The sequence below is a fragment of the Kryptolebias marmoratus genome, linkage group LG11 (genome assembly GCF_001649575.2).
Source record: "Kryptolebias marmoratus isolate JLee-2015 linkage group LG11, ASM164957v2, whole genome shotgun sequence".
NCBI classification, from domain to species: domain Eukaryota; kingdom Metazoa; phylum Chordata; class Actinopteri; order Cyprinodontiformes; family Rivulidae; genus Kryptolebias; species Kryptolebias marmoratus.
Genome location: NC_051440.1, coordinates 248,199 through 271,743, shown reverse-complemented (window position 1 = coordinate 271,743; position 23,545 = coordinate 248,199). Strand labels below are relative to the sequence as shown.

General features: G+C 39.4%; 1 protein-coding gene across 1 annotated transcript in view; it reads left to right on the top strand.

Moving 5' to 3' along the window:
• Window positions 1-23,545, top strand: part of met (MET proto-oncogene, receptor tyrosine kinase) — a 142,138-nt gene that overhangs the window by 47,060 nt on the left and 71,533 nt on the right. Inside the window, exons 3-10 of the mRNA XM_037978035.1 lie at window positions 2,575-2,778; window positions 12,673-12,801; window positions 13,197-13,373; window positions 14,413-14,570; window positions 16,030-16,144; window positions 17,682-17,818; window positions 21,727-21,891; window positions 22,279-22,378. Coding sequence (XP_037833963.1) covers window positions 2,575-2,778; window positions 12,673-12,801; window positions 13,197-13,373; window positions 14,413-14,570; window positions 16,030-16,144; window positions 17,682-17,818; window positions 21,727-21,891; window positions 22,279-22,378 — 1,185 coding nt within the window. The remainder of the gene's footprint in view (window positions 1-2,574; window positions 2,779-12,672; window positions 12,802-13,196; window positions 13,374-14,412; window positions 14,571-16,029; window positions 16,145-17,681; window positions 17,819-21,726; window positions 21,892-22,278; window positions 22,379-23,545) is intronic.

Genomic DNA, 23,545 nt, shown 5'->3' with positions numbered 1-23,545 from the left:
TATATATATATATATATATATGGCCATGTATGTATGTCCACAAGATTAACATTTTTGGATTCCAGTAACATCATAAGTGTATGTTTCATCATAGGGCTTATAGTCAAGTCAAGCCAAATTTATTTATTAAGCACTTTTCAGTAACTAAGCAGTTCAAAATGCATATAAGCTGCTGTACAAAGTCAGAAATGTGTCTTCCAATAATCCAGTAAATTATGTAAGGCTTATATATCCCAACTTTCCTCCAGCTTTGAGCTCAGCATTATATTTGTAAATCTGGAGCGTGAAAAAGCCTGAAAATTTTACATTTAAGGCAAGCTGTTCCTCATTCTTATGTTCCCTTACAAAAAAATCCCATGAAAATCACATGTGATCACATGTGATTCCCACATTTCCACATGTGGAAAATGAGAATCACATGTGGAAATATGTGATTTTTTTGTAGATTGTGAACCACATGTGGAAAATGGGAATCACATGTGAATTTCGTGGGATTTTTTTGTAAGGGTTGACTGATCTGTCCACAGTGGGTGATTTGTCCATGTGCATTTGACAATTTGTATGCGTAGCATATTCCTACTTGTGCAGTTGGAAATGTGGACATTTTAAAAACTGTTTCTGCAATTGTGAATCTCATGGTATGCTTGTGTATCTTACTATACTCATACAAATCTTGTTGCATGCTTGTGTGACTACTTTTGAGACTAATTTATCTCAATAGTTTGCTGCTGTGTGCCTTTCAGTAATCCAGCGCTCTCTGCCTTCTTCAGCTCACCACTCAGTGGCGGCTGGAGGAGTTTTCTCCAGGGGGGCTATAAGTCCAAAATAGACATATACCAAAACACATACTAAGGTATCACACTAGTGTATTTACATGAATTAAAACAAAAAAAGTAACATTATAATGTACATATAAATGTACATATGCACAAGTGCTTCCGGAACACACCAATACTTACAAATACGGAGGTCTCCCAAGACACAAGCATGTAGGACACATTTAGCATTTATAAGACCTGTTTTCTCCCTTATTTTTCAAAACTTTACCGAAGAAAATATGTCAAAGCTTGTTTTATGGTGAGAGCACTCACTACTTCACGTGTTCCGCACGTATAATATAACGTAGATCAGATGTCTCATTCCGATTAGAATTTAAACCCAAACATTTTAAGTTTTTTAGCATACATTTTCTTAAACTAATTATTAACTATGAACTTATTTATTACCTTGCGTATGTAACTTAGTCACATAATGAACTTATCACTGTCACCACTTCTAAAAGTCCTGTTAGTGAAGTCACAAAGAAGAAAAAAATTATAACTTACGTGATTATTTACATCACTATTGTTCTTGTCATCTTCAAAGCCTGTCTGAACAAATGATTAAACAAGGTCCACAGAAACAACAAAGAATAGCTTCACGACCCGGGCAGTTTCTTCAGTCAAAGCAAAAAGACGTTATGATGTTGGTGTTAAATCATTTTTAACAATTTTATTTTTTCAGACAAAAAAAAAAATGCTTTTGTTCCTTAACTCACAGTAGGAGGATATTTGTATGATCATTCAACCTGCACTCTGTACCACTTGTATCCAGACTCCAGTGACGAGGTCATCATCCACTGGAGCTGAGAAAACAACAGAAAGTTGAGGCCTGGTCAAGCAGCCAGGTCAAGGACCTAAAGAGCCACAAGAGGCCTGCCACCCTCTGGGTCATTAATGATTAATGAAACCTGAGGCTAGGACAGCAGACCATGACTAAACACACAAAAAGAGCCAAAGTGAGAGCAAAGCTGGGCAGTAAGAAAATGGATACAGGGAGATGAAGGCTAGGGGATATTGATAAAGAGAAAGATCCTGGATGGAACTCTGGCCACAGACTGTGCTTTTACTGTATTTTCCAGAGGCTCCAGACACAACAATGTGCACAACCCAGCAACATTTAATATCTTTAGACAAGCACTACAGAGAAAGATTTGGGTCCTTAATGTATGTGAGGAAGCAGATGCTCAGAAAAAAAGGGGATGGGGGGGGGGGGGGGGTTGGACTTGGGTTTCCCCGTTGGAGAGTGAAAAAGCAGTTCATGGAATGAAAAACAACATTAAAGTCAACTCGCTGTTTCCCATGAAATCTTGCTGTCCTGATTCCTACTATGCAACAAAGCACGGTTCTGCCTTCGAGGTACTATCACGCTGAGACCTCTATTATGAGCTCGGCCTGATGAAAGAGTAGCTATGGGGGGCTTAGCAGGTTTGGCTCTCAACCCTCCCCCATTGGGTCAGATATGAAAGAAGATAGTTCAACATGATATTATGTGGCAAGTCATTTTTAGGAGTGTCCAATTGAGCAAAGAAATGCAATCCCAGTCCCTGTCACTCTTATTTTCTAATGCTCTTGGTAAACGAGGTTGTGCTTTCTCTTGATATGCAAAGTCACAGATTTCTTCCTTGAGAATGTATTTTAATACTATACATGACCACACTGATTCTGTTGACATTACTTGGCTGTTATCACTGTCATGTTTAAACCACAACAGAAAATAAAAATTCTCTCCCTGATGTCTGTGGTTTTGTTGTAGAGTTCCTCAGATGACTGCGACCCCCATGAAGGTATCCATGTAGGGAAGGAGGGTATGTACCGCCTTGAGTTGTCCAACTCTGTCCAGAGGTTGGAGTTCTGGCACAAAGACTTGATGAACACCTTGGTTACTTCAATCACTGTGGTTCCGGTTCACGGGCGCACTGTAGCATACCTTGGAACAGCAGATGGACGCCACATACAGGTAAAAAAAGTCTTAATTTGCCAGGAAATGACTTTGTTGGTGTAAAAAGAAGCCAGTGCCCTTTCCCTTTTTGTCACTGTTCATGAAAATGTGTCAGAAATCAAAGCACTCAAGCAGAGAGACAACACAGAGTCAGTTGCAGGTGCCTCTGCATGAAACAGGTTGGGAGAAACTGTGACTCAACACCAGGATGTTTCTGTTTGCACAGTTTGCTTCTGTTTGTACTGTCTCCGTTAGCCTCCAGAAAAAGTGCACTATCAAGTCTGCCATCTGCACAAATAGCTCTCCGTTAACCTATCAAAATTATGAGCTGTGAATTCCTCCAGCCTAATCATGCATTAAATAGCACCTTTAAACATCTTAAACTTGACATGACAAAACTGCTTTTACATGTTCTTAATAAGGTGTGACAAGCCCCCTTGGTTCACTTTTTGAGCTAAAATTTATTGTGTTGTTAGCTGTATCCTATCCCCAACTTACACTTTGAGCATTAACAGATTACAGAAGATCTGTGATTAAAACTTTGCAATTAACTATTGTAATTAAATCTGTCTGTTAGCAAAAAATCTAATAAACCACTAGATAAACTTTAAATGAATTTTCAGAAAGTATTCACTGGACGTGTTTTGGCAGTTTAATAAATTTTTAAGTCAACCCAATGCAAGATGGCTGCCACAGCTAACTAAACACAAAAACAGCTATAACTCCGTTTAACAGACAATTTGGTGTGATGGTAGCTGAGACTGATCACAAACACGTACTCCCAGTGGTGACGTTGTGCAAGATCTTTGCTTTAAAGTTTGACATTAACTGTTAAAGTTAACCCTGTTTGTCTGTTACCAAAATATCTTAAGAACTACTGGATGGTTTTATTAAAACTCTAAGAAAACAATAATTGTATCTATATCTACAACTGATTATTTTTTGGAGTCAACTCAATTCAGGATGGCCACCATAGCTAATCAACCTTAGTAAACACAAAAAGTTGTATAGATATTGAACTAGAATGTGACGTGTTAGCATCTGAGAGTCATTCTCAACACATACTCTGAATGCTAACAGATCAAACAATATCTCATGATTCTGAGTGACATTGCACATTACATTTCTTTTAATTTTTGACCAGAAATAATCAGTTCTCAAGATAAGATGATCCTAGTTTAACACTCTGGCAGGAAAGGCTGTGAACGATATGTATTCCTTCATGGAATGCTGAGTTTGTCATTTCTTCACGCTGACATGCAGTTCAGATAAAAACTTGAGCAGTTTGTTTCATTAGTGTTATTTAAGTAGTGCAAATAAAGTAGGGCTGTACAATATTAAGAAAATATGCAATTTTGAATATATTTTTAAATAATATTGTGACATTAGTTGTAATAAACCCTCATGTTTTGTCATCACAATGCTCACTTTACCATCCATGTGCCTGTGAATCGGGGCCATCTGATTTCTAAATACCGTATTTTCCAGACTATAAGGTGTCCTTGCGTCTTATAATCTTATATATGTAAGAAGTAATAATGTTTTAGTACAACTTTGGTAAACTACAAAGCCGCACTGCTTGCAGCATTAAGGCTCAGTTATAGTCGCGCTTTGTAGTGTCGCACACATGGCGCGTGGAACTGAGCGAGCGGTGTAGGCGTTTATACTTAATGCTTACATCGGTGTAGTATCCTCCTGTGAGTTTTGAACAGTTTGATTATCTTTGTGATCTCTCATAGAGGGATCATTTAAATGCTGATACAGGCAAACCAGCTCCGTTAAGCACCAAAATCATTCATTTTGAAAAGGAGCATGGCGCGCACAAAGTTAAATAAACTGGGAGGTGCACTACGATGCGCCTTATAGTCTGGTGTGCTTTATATATGACAAAAGTTTGAAAATGGACCATTCATTGACAGTGCGTCCTGTAGTGTGGTAAATACAGTATATATTTTTATTTGCATACAGTGTGTTTTTTGGAATCATTTCATACTGTGCACATTGAGATTATGATAATGATAGATTTTGCAGCCCAAATATAAAGGTAAATTATTACTGTTTGAGATTTACTTTTGAAATTGTCTTATATCCTAGTCTAAATCAGTACAGATACTCTGCCATTATAAGGGAAGTTTTACTTTTTTGTTTGTCTGCTCTGACAATAAAATGCACTGCAGCTGCCGAGCACAGTGCAGCAAGTCCCTTTGCTTTTACGCATCAGTAAAAATGATTGCAAATGGAATAAACACATAAAGTAAATGCTGAATTGTCTCACGCATTTTTGAAACACTAGAATTAAAAAAAACATGCATGAGAAGAAAACAGCAGGAGGCATGGAAAAAAGGCTCGACAGCTGCTCAGAAAGGCAGGGAGGGTAGAGGCGGTGGCAGAGGGGGATGAGGGGGCTTACGAGCTGAACGGCGCATTAATGGTGAACAGTGGGCTTCGCTGACATGTTCCCTCGCTCTGCATACTCGCTGAGGGTCCTGTGCAGCTGTTACTGTGTTTTTCTGCCATCAACCACCACTCCACTCCCAGATCTGTAACTTTTTTTTTGGTGGTGGAGCAAATTGGCATAGGTCCATTGTTTTAGCTTAGGTTCCAAGTCTCTAGTAAAGTGTCTTATAAAATAAACAAAAAATTCCAAACTTTTGTTTAATGATGCAAATTTAATTTGCATGATCAAATTGCAATTGTTTGGACACATTTGTGCTCATAGTCACTTAAACTGGAGTCAAATGAAACTGCGTTGGCAAAGAAACCAGAAAATAGAAACTTAGACAAACAGATGGGCTTTAGAGGCAACAATATGGATCAAAACAAACAAAACAGAGAAGGTGATTAGAAAAGAAAACAAGGATTTTGTCATGATAGGCATGGGAGAAGGACCCAAATGCAGGACGGCAAGGTGGTGATTGATTTAATCCAAGGATGAAATTACAAAATACAAGGAACTCAGAAATGGACTTGACAACACGACAAAGTCTAAACATGAACAGGGTAACAAAACAGACGAACCAGCGCAGAGAGAAAGAAAAGGACTGCTTAAATACAAGAGGGGGACAAAGGACCAGGGCTAATTACTGACAAGACACAGGTGAGGGGAGAGAGGACACGAGAGGAGGAAGAGCACACAAGGAAACAGGAAACACGAGCAAGGGGAAAACAAACTAGAAATGCAAAGGAGAAGACTACACCTAACACAAAGAACACACGGAATAATAAAGCAAAACTAGAATGCTGAAAATAAACAAAACTAAATAAACAGAGAACCTAACAGATTTGATAATTACAAAACAAAGAATCTTAAGAACTACTATAAAAACTTTCACAGATTTCTTAAAAATTCTCAAAATTGAACTAATCAAGGCAGGAAGAGAATTAAATGTCATAGTCTTTTTATGTGATAGAATTTAATTTAGACAATATTTTACAATTAAAATATAACAGACACTTTAAGACCACTTTAGAATCCTTAAACCAGTTCATATTTTTTGTTTGTTTCTGTACTGGTGGTACCGTGGCCTTTTGTGGTCCTTATAACTCTGTTTATTAACTAAGTTTGACATCCTTGTTCAGAGAAGGCTCTTTCTTGGCTCAGTTAAGTTTCTTTGGTTTTGTAAGAGGATGTGATTGGTTCAGACATAAAGTACAAATGTACTATCAACGGCCGTCCGGTAACCAGTTGTCTCAGTCCAAAGCTAAGAAACAAGAAGAAATCTCTATGAGTAGTGGTCCTCTCTGCCACAGCTCATTTCATTGTTAGTTTCATAAAAAAAAGAACTTGTCAGCTTTCATGCATTTCAGTTTCCTGGTCGGTCCGAGAGGATGAAGTGGAACAGGGAGTAGAGGCAGTGAAAAAAACAGAACGTTGTTTCCCCCCCAGTGGACTGGCTCAGGAAGTATTTCCCTCGACTTCAGTTGGCCCACTGTGGGAATAACAGAGTGCCCGTGTTTATAGAGCAAACTTCCCCCAGCCTCCTTAATACAATAAGCTGTAATTTACACCGCTATTACCTCCAGAGAGATGCCTGTTGTGTGGCCTCGTCCCCAGCGGAAAGCCACCCATTATACTCGTTGTCACAAAGCTAATGTTGATCATGAAGCTCAGGCAGTGGCAGGAATGATGCTGGGAAACAAGATGTTTGGGTGGTGGGGGTGGGCCTGAGGGTGAGTTGTGGATTACCAAACTGAGTAAAACATGAAGCATGTTGAAATTTTTACAATACTTAATGTTTTAGCTTTTTACTGGATGCCCTGTGTAATGTAACTTGCACTGAGAGGATAAAACACTCATCACTTTTAGAGCATCGTGTAGTGTTTTGCCCAGCGCCATAAATTACACACATACCACAGCTCTCACCTCAGAATTCCCAGTGTATTCCAGGTGTGTGTGTGTTCTGCTGGGTGGGATTTGGTTGCCTCGCGGCATAAGGTTTTGTTTTTTTGGGTTGGAGGAATCACATTGCAGTTTCATCTTGACACAAAAAAACAAATTGTGTGTGTGTCTTTATGTGGGTGTGTCTAATTTGGAACGGCCTCATGTAACTGGAGTAACCACACTCTCCATTAGACATCCTGTTCTGTTCTTTTCTGTTCTGTTTGCTCCAAGGTGTAGCAAAACCACAAGAGATAAATGCTGTTCCAGGTGTGTTTGCAAGCGTGTGCATTCATGTGTATGTGTAAGGGGGAGGGGTTGGAAATTCTGGACGTTTGTGTGCGTATGAGGGATCAAGTCTTTGTCTGAGTATACTGTATGTACACATAATGTTCATTTATGGCTTAAGTGATAATGTGTGTGATTTATTTTTGTGTAAATTTTCTTCTTAATAAAAACATAATGACAAAATGCAGGTGACCTTTTCTGATAGGAGCTGACTGATCAATGAACTAATAAATGCTTATGTATCAGTTTTTGGTTAATACTAAAGCCTAATTAATTTCCTCTGTTGAGTGTTGATTGGCATACATGGTATCTTCAGCGTTTGATTTGATGATCTCAAGCTGAAATCGTTTTTATTATGAACAAACTTACTTCTAAAGCATTTGTCAGCTTTTCAAAGTTTTTTTTTCTTCAACTGTGCCACAGCAGCTAAACCAAAAGATTTTCCACAAGTGATGCACAGATGTGAGACTTTCTTGTATTGGAAAATGGCCTGGTGCAGTAAAAGGAGTAAAACAGAAGCAGCTGGAGGGACTCCCTCATGGGTTCAACAGGACAGGGAGTCCAGCATATATTAATATATTTTTGGAAGATCTTTATCTTTGCAGCTAGCCTCTAGCAAAAGAAAAAAAAATCTGTCTTTTTAAGAGGTAAAAGTCATATTTACATTTTCTCAGAAAAGCCATTGAATGATTATTTTAGGTTTAATGTTAAGCCCTCCTTCACTCTGGCTAAAGACCCTGCCATGCTCTCCATGATGTACAGCTACAACAAGGCTCCAAATCTGGAAAACCTAGTATATAGGCAATCATGATTCCACTACACACCACGCCATGTATGCCCTAAATTGCAACCACACCCAGGCCTCGCTGTGGCTTGGACCATTTCAGGATGCAACTACCGTGTGTGCACTGTGAACTGTGGTTTCCAATGTTGGGTCGGTACTCCACTTGGTGTTCTGAGATACTGACTGGGGGGTTCTTGAGAGGAGCTATGGAACCAAATAATTTTTTTTTTTAAATCACAATGTAAGCAAAAGCGACCCAAAACATGTTGGGTTTTTTTTTGTTTTTTTTCCCATATGCGACCCACATGTGATTTTTTTTTTTTTTTTTTTAAACAGTCTAACTATGACAAATCAGATTTTTTTTTCATCCGACCCAGGTCACTTTCATATGTGATACTGAATCAGATACACATCTGATGTTTTTAAAGCAACCTCAGTCGGCACAGTCATGTCATATTTCATCTGACTTTTAGATCACTGAAGTCAGGATATGCAGATCGATCCAAATATTTATATTATTGATACCAACGTCATGCAGTTTAAAACTCTGAACACTACATGTCTTCAGCTACAGAATAGAAGTCCAGTTGCTTTAACTTTTCCTTTTTTTTTTTTGTAGATTTATCATGTTGTGGGTGACTAAGAATCTACACCAACATATGATACTAACGTTGGTGTGGATTGTATCAATACTAGCATGATGGGACCAAGAGTTTCTTTCTATTCTGTACTTTCAGTATGTCACTCCCATTCCATAAGTTTAAGTCTGCACTGGAGTAGACGGGAAATGGCAAGACCAAATGTAAACACATGGCAAATAAGAATTTTGTCAGCTCTAACTGCAACAACATCTTCTGAATTGATACGCACATGCTAACATGCGTAACATCCATATTTACTTCTGTAAACACAGCGTGCTGCCTCTCATGTCACATCTTCTTCTGCGCATGCTGGTTGCTTTAGGGCTGTAGACTGTTCACACTGGAGTCTGATGATGGTCACATTTAAATTATAATATGAACAACCATGCATAATAATTGGATCTGAGCAAAAAGTTGGAATTGAGCATTAAGACGAGCAGTGTGAACGTAGTAAGATAAGATCATTTATTAGTCTCCCATAGGATAAATTTGTCTTTGAAACAGGGGCAAAAACCACAATACAACAATAAAAAAACTCATCCAATAGGACAATAACCATAAATAAATACATAAAAGCACAAATGCCAGATGGGCGTACATCCCCATAACCATTTCCCTACACATACAATACATCCTCTACATGCTACTCTTGATCACCGTCTGGACCTCCTATTACTCTGTCCAGGCCCCGCTAATCGGCCATTTATCAGGTTAATGGAGAGTGGTACAAATGAATGTTTCAGACGGTTGTATTTACACAGGGGAACCCTGAACCTTCTTCCTGAGTTCATAAGAACATATTCTGATGTGAGCACATGTGACCCATCAGACAAGATGTTCTGAGCTTGCCTGATGGTAGCCTGCTCAAACAGATGTTGTGGAGAAGATAGATCCAGTGTTAATGATCTTACTTGCCATCTTCACCAGACTTTGAATTAGATTTTTTAATTTAACAGTAAGATTTCCAAACCATCCAGTAATGCCATATCTCAGGATAGACTCAACGGTTGCCCTATAAAAGATCAACATTATCATTTTAGAAACGCCACACAATCGAAGTCGTCTAAGAAAATAGAGACGCTGGTGAACCTTTGCACATACACTTGCCACATGTGTGCGCCAACACAAATCGCTATCTAAGTACACACCTAAACATTTAAAAGATGTAACCTGTTTAATGGAGCAGCCATGTATGGCTATGGGACTCCGGTCACTGATTGATTTAGGATCCAGAAATATCTCAACAGTTTTTTAGGTGTTTATCTTTAGTTTATGGGAGTCACACCAAAAAACAAACTTGTCTACAGCAGCTTTATGACTGTTGGGATTATCCGTTAAAAGACTCAGAATAACAGTATCATCTGAAAATGTTATTATATACTGATTGGGGTGAGAGCTGACACATTAATTTGTATACAAAATAAAAAGGTAAGGCGAACTGACACAACCTTGGGGGGCCCCTGTGCTACTTAACTTGAAATCAGAGAGAACTGAATTGTATTTTACTTCCTGAGATCTTTTTGATAAAAAAAGAGTAATACCACTTTATTAAAAAAGGATTAACCTTCAACTGTACCAATTTCCTGAGAAGAATGTTTACATGGATGGAATTAAAAGCTGAACTAAAATTGACAAAAAGAAGTCTGGCATATGCTGTGGAGTTCTCTTGCTTTAGTGCAAGGTGCATCACTGTCAAAATAGCATCACTGGTACCGCATCTACTATCATAAGCAAATTGAAAGGGATACAAAAATGGCTGCACTTCCACTTGTAATAGCTTCAACATGAGTTTCTCAAATGATTTAATTACAAAAGAAGTGAGTGCTACCAACTGTCCTTCACATAAATGCAAACCCCACCACCCTTGGATTTACCAGAGTCAGCGTTTCTGTCCAGACGGATACTGGTGAAACCATCCACTTGAGTGTAACTCTCCGGAACGTCGTCATTAAACCAAGTCTCGCTGAAAACAAAATGACCCAACTCACAATACTCCTGGCACACTACATGAGAGTGCAGTTCCTCCAGTTTGTTCTTGAGGGAGCGGGGGTTACACAGCACGATGGGGGGCAGTGGTAGCTTAGTGGCCCGACGTACACGCTCCCTAATGCCACCCCTCCGTCCCCTCTTCCTGGTCCTCCATCGTCCACAAGGCTCCTGGCAGTGGTACCAATAGTTCCGAAGTAGTTCCCCCGGCACATCCTCCAGTAGATAACACTTTGTTCTCCCGAAAACTGCTGTAAACTAGCTGAGCCGTATCAACCGGAATCTCTGATAAGCGCTGGGCAGCACAGCTAGACAGGATTAGCCACAGCAATGCTAGCAGCACAGTTTTTCTCAAGTCCATTCCACGTACAGATGTCATACGATCCCATACACATCCCATATTTGGAGAATATACTGCTCGATCAGTCCATCTTTATCTATCCATCTTTTGTGCTGTTAATGAATTCATAGTTTGGCCTAAGCATGTAAAGCTACACCTTGTACAGGAGCAAGATACTTCATATTTTATTTAAAACAGGACCACACACATCAGACGGAGTGACACTTGTGTTTTTACACAGTTTATGTCAACATCACACATGATTCTAAAAGAAATCACTGGATTTGAACAACTTTGCTTTACTCAGCAGGCCTTATGAAGTAGGTTGAAACAGAGAATTACCTGAGAACAGATGAAGCATCCTGGATCATTTTCTGCACCGACTCCTATTCAAGGTGTGCTGGCATGCCACTGCAATAACTTATTGTCTTCCAGTGTTTGTGTTGTTCTATTATCCAGACTACATGTAATATGTCTTCTTAGCTTTAATCAGCACACAAAATCAAATCCCATTTTATAACCTGTCAAGTTTTCTGCTCTTTTTAAACCACCTCGGCTTCTGCCCAAACTTGAAAAAGGCTTGCTCCCATCAAAGAAACGCATGAACCACTCATCTCAGCGACATTTTTTATTTATCTTTTCTTTTTTCCTTTGGATTCTTCCAACTGACAGTGCAAAACCACCATGACTTTACATGGAGTAGTCAAGATGGTTACAGAAGTCACAGAGCAGGTTGAAAACCTACAAACAGATAAAACAAAGTCAATTTCAGATCACAATGAACTAATTAACTAGTTTTCCAGGAAATGTTAATTTACTTTTAAGTTATCAGTGAATAAACAAACAAACTACATTCCAAATACTTAAACCCATTTCATCAACAGAATGCAGATTAAATGATATAATGTCCAGTTCCTACCAGTGGTGTCTCTGTGGAAGCTTGAAGCTTGAGGCTCTTTGTCTGAAGAGATCATTAAGAGCACAGGTGTGCCAAGTTACCTTATAGGCTTCTGAAGGCCTGAGTGAAAGAGATGGGTGCGCTTGATTCTCTCTGATGCATGTGCCAATTGGGTGGAGATAGCAAATGCACCCACAAATGCACCATTTGCCGTTTTAACTTGACATAACCCAAGTGTACTGATCTAACCTCCTTGTTGTTTTTCTGAAATATCTGTTTAATTTGTTTTCATTTAATTCTACATTGCACTCATTGCGTTTGTCTTGGCAACAGATTTTCTTATTCATTTTATGTTCTACCTAGAGATGAAAATTGGCTTGTGAACATATACAAAGAAGTAGTAATCCCAGTGAATAAAATGTTGTAAAATGGGAATAAAATGTTTAAACAAATGTTCAAGATCATACAGTTTCAAAATCTTGTTGATTTTTAGTGACTTTCAGACCCTGGTGATGATGAGCAGCACCACAAACATTTGACTTCTGAAATTTTTTTCTGACATCTTTACATAATCCTAAAATGTCCTCCATTTTCCAGGTGCTGGTCTCCCGATTTGCTTCTCCTCATGTAAACATACATCTTGACTCACAACCCGTCTCTGCCAGCGTAGCTCTACTGGACCCCGCCGGCTCAGATGGAGCCATGCTGATGGCCACAGGGAACAAGGTAAGCCGTCAATTACTGATTTATAACTATAAATGCATCTATTGTTCTTTCTGGTTCTTAACTTTGAAGACAAAAAATAATAATTACAATTGGAGCATTTGGGAATACAATGGGATTATGGCAGTTATAGTCCACTTGATTTAATTTGCATTTGTGAGATGATGACTAAAAGTCAGAGAAATGGGCAACAAGCACTTTGAGTTGCCTTGTGCTGAAAAGTGCTATATAAATAAATGTACCTACCTACCTAACAATGAACACTGAACAGGCAGAGAAAAAAAACAGGTTTTTGGAAATGTTTTCTTCAGAGATCAGGACAAAGAGCCATACTTGCCCTTCCTGCATTTTAGGTGTTCTGTTGTTCTGAATTGTCCTCTATTCTGCCTCTCCTCTAGATCACCAAGATCCCTCTGATTGGTCCTGGCTGTGGTCAGCTGACCACCTGCTTGTCCTGTTTGCTCTCATCAAGAGTGACACAATGCGGCTGGTGCAATGGGCAATGCACCAGAAAGAGCCAGTGTCCCTCGTCATCCGAGTGGACTCAGGACTACTGCACACCTGTCATCACTAAAGTAATCATGGCTACAGTCTGTCTCTCCTGTCTCCACACTGTGCTGAGACTCTGGACCTAAAATAAGCACACTATAGTTATTATTCACCTCCTCCATCCCCCTTAGCTCAAACAGATGAGCCAGTAATAATGTGATCCCACCACGTTGGGTTTAGACATTTTTTAAACTTCTTCCTCTTCCAAAACCAGCTCACTTAGCTTGTCTATTGAATCTCTCTGCTCTACATAGGTTTGCACCATATTTTTATAGAATCAAAGAAAAGTTACATTTTTTCCTGAAGGAAAGACTTTTCACAGCTGCTCTGATAATAACAAATCCTGCACTCAGCATTCACACTAATGTGTTACTGTTTATAGTTTCTTCTGTACATTTTTGCAATCAAAATACTTTCACAAAATTGTGCTACTTTAACTATTCACAATTCAGAATGTTTGGCTTGATTAAGAATAGTTTGTTATGACATTTTGTATTTGTAACTTTTATATTTTTTAAAAAGTTATTTACAATTTCCCCTTAGAAAACATTTTTAGATATTATCATGCTAATTTTAGCTTGTAGCTATTTTGCTATTTTTTTCCAATTAGCTACTGTTTTGCTACATTAAGCTTTTAGCTACTGTTATGCTATTTTTAGCTGCTGCTTTACTAATTTAAGGTTTTAGCTGTGGTTTAGCTAATTTCAGCATTTTTCTAATATTTTTGATTATTTCAGCTTTTAGCTACTGTTTTGCTCATTTTAGGTTTTAGTTACTATTTTGCAATTCAAGCATGCCTATTGCTGTGTTCATTTTTGCATTTAGCTATGAAAGTGCTAATTTTAGCTTTTATCTATGGTTGCGCTAATTTTAGCCACTGATTTGCTAATTTAATTTTGTTCTGCTTGTTTTAAGATCCAACAAATGTCGGCAAAGTCATTCAGCATTCACGCTGCATTTTTAGAGAAAATGCAAATTTCTTCAGTTTTTTTAAGAGTAAGAGCAAATGTTTATGCAAAAAAGAAACAGGTAAACATAAAATCCAATCACTTGTGCACCCATTAGGTTTCCCCAATGTCTGGACCGGTGCGAGGCTCCACAGCAGTGACAGTTTGTGGATACAACTTTGGCTTTGATAAGACGGAGAATTTCAAGACCTCAATGGTGTCTGTGGAAGTGGCGGGAATTCCCTGCAAATTAATTAGACAGGAAAACATCAACAGGTGCGTGTGTGTGTGTGTGGTGGTGAGTGGGTTCATCTACTAGGGAAAGGCACTTCTACTTTATCCTACTTTATCCTTTCAAACTAAAACTACAATGATAGAAACGGACGCAAGCTCACTTTTAGTTGTTTTATGCTTATTAAAATACCAGGTGTAATAATTCTTTGAATTTGTACATTTTAAGAACTCTTCAAATACTTGAAAATCACTATCAATCCCTAGAAGCTACCGTCACGCATCACTTATTTTGCCTATATTATATTTTTTATAATTTTATAATATTTGCATATTATAAAATTATTTCACATGGGTCAAAATGTAAAGAAATTAAGCCTGTTTTGTAAAAGGTTGTCTTGTGACATATATATGACATATGTGTTGTTTATGATGTGTTTCTTTTACATATTTTGCGTATGGATCGGGTTGAAGGGTGGGATAGTTACAACATACTATGATGGCATGACATTCCATTTCATTGTTTTGTTACATGAAATCCAGTAATGCAATGTGTATGCAGCTGCTACACAGGATCATGCACATTACATTTTCACGATACATAAGTCAAGAATACATAGGAATATGTTGGCTGACACTCAGCTTTAATGAGATGGATAAGAACATCAAACAATGACAGGGCCTGTTTTGTATAAACTGTGACATTATAGTGGGGTGACTGTACATAACTTAAGGCATATATGTGAGGTGTTTTTGATGGTTTAGTTGCTACACTCATGATACAAAAGTTTTTGATATTACCAACAAACTGTGGCAACGTAGAGTTTCTGCATATGATTCTACATATACTAAAATATCAGATACATATAGAGGAGATGTTATATTATTTTCTTACCACCACGTATCTCAGTATGGCAGAGGAACCCAAGACAGATGCGTAAAAGTTATTTTGGTGTTTTCTGGGATTCTGTGGCATTTAAAAGAGAGATAGAAAAAAAGACAACAGTTCCCTCTCAGAATTGACACCTTTGAGAGGCAGAGACGGAGAGTATGTGAAGTGGTGAGCGTTCAGGAGATAAAGGGGCCCAAACACTGGCGTCTTCTGAGAGGGGGGCAGCTTTAATAGGTGTTATTGTGTTGAAGGAAGAATGTTAAGAAGCACGCCCCATCCCCTCCTCCTTTCTTTTTTTCTGCTGCTTGCCACATTCAACCCATGACAGCCTTAACTGAAAAATTGCTAGGACAAAAAATGGCTGAATCCAAACTTTTGCCCATTCCAAATCCACCGGGGTGGTGTCCTATTCAAGGGGCCTTTTTCCTCCTAGCAACCTCATTGCAAATTCGGGGGGGGGGGGGTAAAAACACTGCCCACACAATCCCAGATGAAAATTGTGTCTTTATGCATTCTTTCAGAGTACTGATCATTAAATTAGGCTAAGTGCTGAGAGCAGTGACAAGGAATAATGCTTGGTTTGTGTCTTGTTTGTGGGGGGGTCATGTGTAGATGGACTGAGATGCAGTGTTCTCCACTCATCAATGGGAACTTCACCCCATCAGGACACATGGTAAAGGTTACCAGTGGGCACAAGGTCGCCAAGATGGAGGGCTTTAAATTTGTGGTAAGTAGAGTTATTTTTCTGGGTTTTTAAAGGGAATATTTTACTTTGTTGTTTCTTGTGCATCAAGAATCGAAAGGATTAACAGAACCAGTAGTATACATAAGGTTGACAAAGGTTTTCAAAATCTTTGAGTTTTGCACGTTTTCTTACCTTTCGTACTCTAAAAAAGAATTTGTTTCAACTGTCCAAATAATTATTGCTCAAAGGTGAAAGAGTGATAATGTTTTTGTCCATGTCTGTGTATGGGTGTCTGTATGTTTGTGTCTGTCTGTTACCAAAATATATCATGTACCTTGATATAGATTTAAATCAAACTTTCAGAAAATGATCCTTAGATGCACTTCTGCCATTCACTGACTTTTGGAGTCAACCCAATTCAAGATAGGTGCCACATTCAACCTACCTTAGAAAACACAAACATGACTAAGCTTCCGTCAGTTTCCCAGATATTGTGGTAATATCTGGTGTGGTTGTAGCCAAGAGATATTCAAAACACATAGTTCAAGTCTTACTCACTGTGCAAGATCTTTTTTTAAAATTTGAGTATTACCTGTCAGAGTCAACCATGTTTGCCTGTAAGCAAAAACTCTCATGAACCATTGGATGGAACTTTAATAAAGCATTCAGAAAGTAAATTACTGGATGTATATCTATAACAAATTAAATTTAGGGGTTAATCCAATTCAAAATGACCACCTGAGCTAATTGACCTTGGCAAATACAAAAACAGCAAGAAGCTCAAATTTATTGTGGTAGTAGCTGAGAGTCATTCACAATACATACTCCGAGTGTGACATTTGTGCATAACATTGACCAAAACCATTATGACTCTTTTATTTCTCAGTATTAGAAGATCTTAATTTAAAAGTCTGACATGAAAAGCCCTTGAAGAATATTAATTTCTTCAAGGAATTCTGGGGCTTTGATTCTGAAAGTTAACAAACCAAAGCATACTGCCAGTAAAACATTAAAGTAATTGTGGCAGAAAACTTTGTGAAAGTCCCAGTCAGGGTTAGGCAATCCTGATTTGAATCAGTGTGTCATTAACAGGCTTCTGGAGAACATGAAGAGGTAATTTAACCACTGAATCAGGTGTGTTGGAGCAGGGAAACAAGGAAAACATGTAGGATAGTGGCCCTCGTGGACCAGGGTTGCCTACCCCTGTCCTAGAGTGACCCAGACATTTTGTACCAACTGTGTTGCTAAAGGCTACTTGCCTTTATGGGACATTTCAGTCTTTAATTACTATAAAAAGACTCTAACAGGTGTTGTTGACTCATAGGGAAAAAAATATACAGTCATTTAAGGTGAGTCTGAAAGAAACAATGTGAAAGTTTGAAAGAGCCTGAAAAAGTCTTCTCGGTGCAATATGAGTGACAGATGGGGCAGTCTGACGCTCACTGCAGTTAGTCTGCAGGCTGCTGCTTCACAGGATGAAGACTTCCTGGTCTTTCAGACGGTATGAACAGATCTCCAGTAGGTTTCTCAAACATGAAACAAAGCCATTTTTAGAGTTTTTGATTATCCCTCAATACAGGACCCTGTGATTCATGACATCTTCCCCACCTTCGGCCCGAAGTCCGGAAACACCATGCTGACCATCAGTGGAGCCTTTCTGGACACTGGAAACAAACTAGTGGTAACTGTAGGGAAGGCAGTCTGTGAGATCCAAAGGTCAGTACAGACCACCTTTCTCTTACTGATACAACCATACTGTGTGTCGTATTCTCAGTTTCTCAGTTTCTTACACACACAAATATTTTCTTCTTTTAAAGCAATATGTTAGCCAATTTGAAGTGTGGTTCTGTGTTAAAATATAAATAATTAAAATCTTACCTGTTGTAAACAGCTTTAGATATTTTAATTGTGACTGGACTGTTGAGCTAACAGCTAGTCCAAAACATTAACATAAATAAAGATAGATGAAGTGACTCCATTTACTTCATTATCCAAAATTAAAGTCAAAATAACATTTTTGGGGGTGCTGCCACATTGTAGTTTTGGAGCCAGAGTCTGTGTACTACAGAGATGGTGGGTTCTGGTCCTCTCTCTAATTATCCATTCCTTTTCTTTACCAATTTCTCCTTTCCTGGTTGTGGGGAGCTGGCGTGTATCTCCAGCAGTCACTGTGTGAAAAGCACAAAGTACAAGGCTCAAGTCTGTCACAGGGACACAAATGAGACAGACAACCATTCACACTCTCATTTACACCAAGGGGCAATTTAGAGTTGACAATCAATTTAACATGCATGGTTTTAGTCTTTGCGAGGAAAATAAGAGTACTCAGAAAACCCAATCATGCATAGGCCTGTCAAGATAACAAATTTTGCTGGACGATTAATTGTCTCAGAAATTATTGCAATAAACGATAATATCGTTTGGAGGTCGTTTTAAACTACTGTAATGAAAATAACATAATAGTGCAAGTACATCCTCTCTAAGATTAATAAACTTTACTTTCAAAAGAACACTTAACACTGGAACTGGAACACAAAATAAACAAAACAACCGAAGACAAAAATAAAATGAACTCTCAGTTACCCATAACAAAACAATGTACTTGAATAAAAAAAACGGAAATAAAACCTACATTCAACCAAAACAGTACGGATTATTAAGTCTGTAAACTAATCTGCCTTCAAAAAGTAATAATCATTAGTTTTATATAGAGAAGATGGACAAAACTGCCAGTTTTATAAACAAAAAGTGCAAACAACAAAAGCACATGGTGACAAAAGCACAGATGCGACATACTGGCTCCCAAAGGTTCAGTGTTATTTGGTTTGAATCCAATGTGCTCCCACACCGCTGCTGTTACTTCGAGCTTGAAACCAATTCGTTTTTCCCCCCAATATCAAACAGCTTTTCTTTAGCTTGCTAACTCCTCACAGGGGATAATTCTAAAGAGGTACAAGCTGCCTACCTGATGTGATAGGCCACGGACCCCTGACGCTAAGCGAACGGGAGGGGGTCAGGGAAGAGCCTTTTGTCATCCAGCATTTTCAGTAGAAAGAGAGAGACACGAAGGAACGATAACGCCGATAAATGAAACTTATCAACCTCGTTTTTTTTATTGTACGATTATTTGATTTACCGTTTATTGCAACAGGCCTAATCATGCACTGGTATAACAGGTATCTCCACACAGAAAGATCCCTGGAAGGAGGCAAACCTGTGACCTTGCTGTAAGGCGACAGCTCTAACCACTGCTTACCATACTTATCATTTTATAGCAGTTCACCCAAATGCTAATTTTAAAAACCTTTACATTGCTGTCAGTTTGAAGAATCATTTTAAGATGACAACAATCGGCTTTGGTTTTGACTTCATTCAAATTAGCTGTTAGCTTTTCAGTCCTGTCAAACTTAAACTTTATTTTTTTAAACTGAGGTTGTTCAATGAGCTATCTACAACAGGTAAGATACTAATTGTTTATAACTCTTACACATAACCCCACTTCAGAATGCCCAAAATATCTTTTTAAATTTAGTTTATTTCAAACACTTTTTTCCTTCATTTTTGCCTTCATGTTTTCTTTATTCTACTATACCTTTCTGTTCAAGCATTTGAAATTATGTGCGTCATGGGCACCTGATTATGTAATAAAGTGGGGGAACTAAATAAAGGAAGTAATAGTTTCTACATAAGGGCAAGCAAACGTCTGGGCAGTAGGTAGGTAGGTAGGTACATTTATTTATATAGCACTTTTCAGCACAAGGCAACTCAAAGTGCTTTACAACACAAGAACAAAATTACAGACAAAGTTACAGAACATGATAATGACAGGTACCAATTGTCTAAATAAGCTAAGCTAAACCAACAGATCTAAGCATGACTAAATGTGCAGAGCTAAACTAAGCTAAAACTAAAACTAACGGTACCGAACTATCTAAAAGTACCCCAGGCCCGCTATACAGCCGAAGTAAAACCAGACATCTTTAAGCATGAGCTAAGACAGTCAAAAATAGTAGCTAAACTAAACAGATCTAAGCATGACTAAATGTACAGAGCTAAACTAAGTGTACAGGAAGATAAAGCTAAACTAAACAGTACCAAATTTCTAAATGGTGCTAGTGGGCCACTAAAACAGCCGATGTAGTAATTACTAAGATAGAGAAAGAGGGAAGGGGGAGAGTGAGAGAGATGCGACAGCAGAGTATGAGTATGAGAATGTGTATGTTTGTTTCCAGACGGTTGGAGGCGGTGTGATGCATGTGTGTGTGTGTTTGTGTGTGTTTGCAGAAAAGTCCATGAATCACATTCACAGATGTTCACAGGCAAGAGGGCAACGAGCTTCTGTTGACATAAATTCCAGGGAGAATTGATAAGACTTTGGCCTTCAAGGCCACATCAGGAAGCCAAATGTAGATAATAACAGAGTTGTTTTGGAACAGGCTGACTTTGTTTTGAGTCTGCCTTGAAGTCTTTGCTGGTACATTCTCGAATTTCAGGTCCAATCTGTTGTTCCGAAACAAGCAGCTTCTCCAAGATTTTAACCTTTTCCATATTCTGAGTCCAGAAATTGCATTTAGCCCAGAGGCCATTGTCTTTGATGATGGAATATCAGCCAGTTCAGAGCAGGTGCAATTTTGCTCCTGTTTACAGTCTGAGTACTGGTCGATCCGTGAACCCATCAACGAATTTGACGATAATCCAGGTAACTGCCTGGTCCAAACAGCAGAAATCCTGTTATCAAAAACCCAAATATATAAGGAACCTCCACGTCGGTAGGTACACAGTCTTCCACTCCTGCCAGGAATCCACTGTATATCAAGCGAGACATATCCCGAGACTGGACTCTCCTTCACCCAGTCGAGAAAATTGTATCAATTGCATTGAGAAACCAGCTGATCAGATCCATATTCCTTAAATTTTTGGAAAATATGTAAAAAGAGGCTTCGAAAAAAGAAAACAGGGCGGGGGGCACGTCCGCCTTCCACCAGGAGCAGAAAAAAAAAAAAAAAATTTAGTCCATGTTTAGATGGTGTAATGGATATTACATTGTGTTTCCATGTAGGAGACTTAGATTCAAACCCTCTTACAGTTTATTACCTCTACCAAGGAGGTTATGTTTTTGGTAATGTTAGTTTGTCTGTTAGCAAGATTACTTGGAAACTAATGAACAGATTTTGATAACAATTTCAGGAAACGTTGGAGTTGACACATAAAACACATAATCTAATTTTGGTGGTGATCATGATCCTACAATTTGTTTAATGACTCTATGACCTTGGCGGAGGTTTGCGCTCTCAGAGGGCTTTTTTTTCAACCATGGTGAAATACCATGATTTACTTAAATATGATATAGACATTTACAAATGTAGTGATATTATTTTTTTTAGTTTACAAGTAGTAAAGTAAAAAAATCAATAAGAATACATTATTTTATTTTAGGGTAAAATGATCAAATGTTTTTAAGTGAAAAAATGCAGGAGCAAAAACATTTGTACCTGATAACAGTGGAGCAGTTCAGCAATCAGTTCAAAATAACTGCCCTTAGCCAACACAAAAATGGCTCTTTTAAATGTACTGACATTGAGCTATAACTTCATGTATTTGTTTTCTCATGCGCCCATCACCAGCTTGACGTCCACCATGCTGACCTGTAAGACGCCTCCAAACAGCGTTCGCTCCAAGCAGCCAGTCAAGCTGAGTGTGGATTTAGTCGAACGCCATGCCCCTGTGACATTCACCTACAATGAAGACCCCGTCATCAACAGGATTCAGCCATTACGCTCCTTCGTGAGGTCAGAATCAGATTTACTCAAAACTGGTTGCATCTAAAAAATTGGTTCTCAAACTAGGGCTAGTTTCCACTAGAGGTTTACATGTTTGCATTTTCAAGAATTGGTTTAGGTTTCACTCTTTAAAAATGTTGCGTCAGCTAAACTTCTTTAGATTTCCTCTTTTGCTTGTTTCATCACAAAACAGATTGTGTGACAGAATAACAGTGTGTGTGCTGTGGGGTGGGGGAGTTGGGGGAGCAGATAGTCATAGACACATTAATGCTGTAGTTTTTTAGCAGCAAGAAATGAGTGGGAGGTGACAAGTTGCTAACGCTAACAGCAGGTACCTCCTTGTGGGAATCGCCTGTGTCCGATGCTAACTCTGATATCCGCTCTCATCTCTCGTAGCGGAGGCTGCACGGTGTCGGCTCATGGGTTCTTCCTCCAATCCGGCCTCCAACCCCAAATGGTTCTCTCCACTGGTCCACATTCTGCAGTCTTCCATGTGGTGAGCTTGAGCTAGAATTTCTGCCTCGAAATCATCCCACATTCACCAGTTACTGTGGCCCACATCACATATTTTTGTCAATTGTGCATAAACTTTGGTAAATACTTGGAAAATATGACTGATTGTCCAGCCATCCATCCATTCTCTTCCGCTTATCTGGGGTCGGGTCGCGGGGGTAGCAGCCTAAGCAGGGAGACCCAGACTTCCCTCTCCCCAGCCTGTTGGGCCAGCTCCTCCGGGGGAATCCCAAGGTGTTCCCAGGCCAGCTGAGAAACATAGTCCCTCCAGCGTGTCCTGGGTCTTCCCCTGGGCCTCCTCCCGGTGGGACGTGCCCGGAACACCTCACCAGGGAGGCGTCCAGGAGGCATCCTTACCAGATGCCCGAGCCACCTCAACTGGCTCCTCTCTACGTGGAGGAGCAGTGGCTCTACTCTGAATCCCTCCCGGATGACCGAGCTTCTCACCCCATCTCTAAGGGAGAGCCCAGACACCCTGCGGAGGAAACTCATTTCAGCCGCTTGTATTTGCAATCTCGTTCTTTCGGTCACCACCCAAAGCTCGTGACCATAGATGAGGGTAGGAACGTAAATCGACCGGTAAATCGAGAGCTTCGCTTTTTGACTCAGCTCTCTCTTCACCAAAACAGATCGGTACAGCGCCCGCTTCACTGCAGACGCTGCACCAATCCGCCCGTCGTTCTTCGCTCCATATTTCCCTCATTCGTGAACAAGTCCCCAAGATACTTAAACTCCTCCACTTGGGGCAGGACATCGTCCCCGACCCGGAGAAGGCACTCTACCCTTTTCCGGCTCAAGACCATGGCCTCGGATTTGGAGGCACTGATCCTCATCCCGGCCGTTTCACACTCGGCTGCGAACCGCTCCAGCGAGAGCTGTAGATCACGGTCTGATGAAGCCAGTAGGACCACATCATCTGCAAAAAGCAGTGATGCGATCCTAAGGCCACCAAAACGGATCCCCTCAACACCTTGGCTGCGCCTAGAAATTCTGTCCATAAACGTTATGAACAGAATCGGTTACAAAGGGCAACCTTGGCGGAGTCCAACTCTCACCGGAAACGAGTCCGACTTACTGCCGGCAATGCGGACCAAGCTCTGACACCGGTCATAAAGGGACCTAACAGCCCGTATCAAAGGGCCTAGTACCC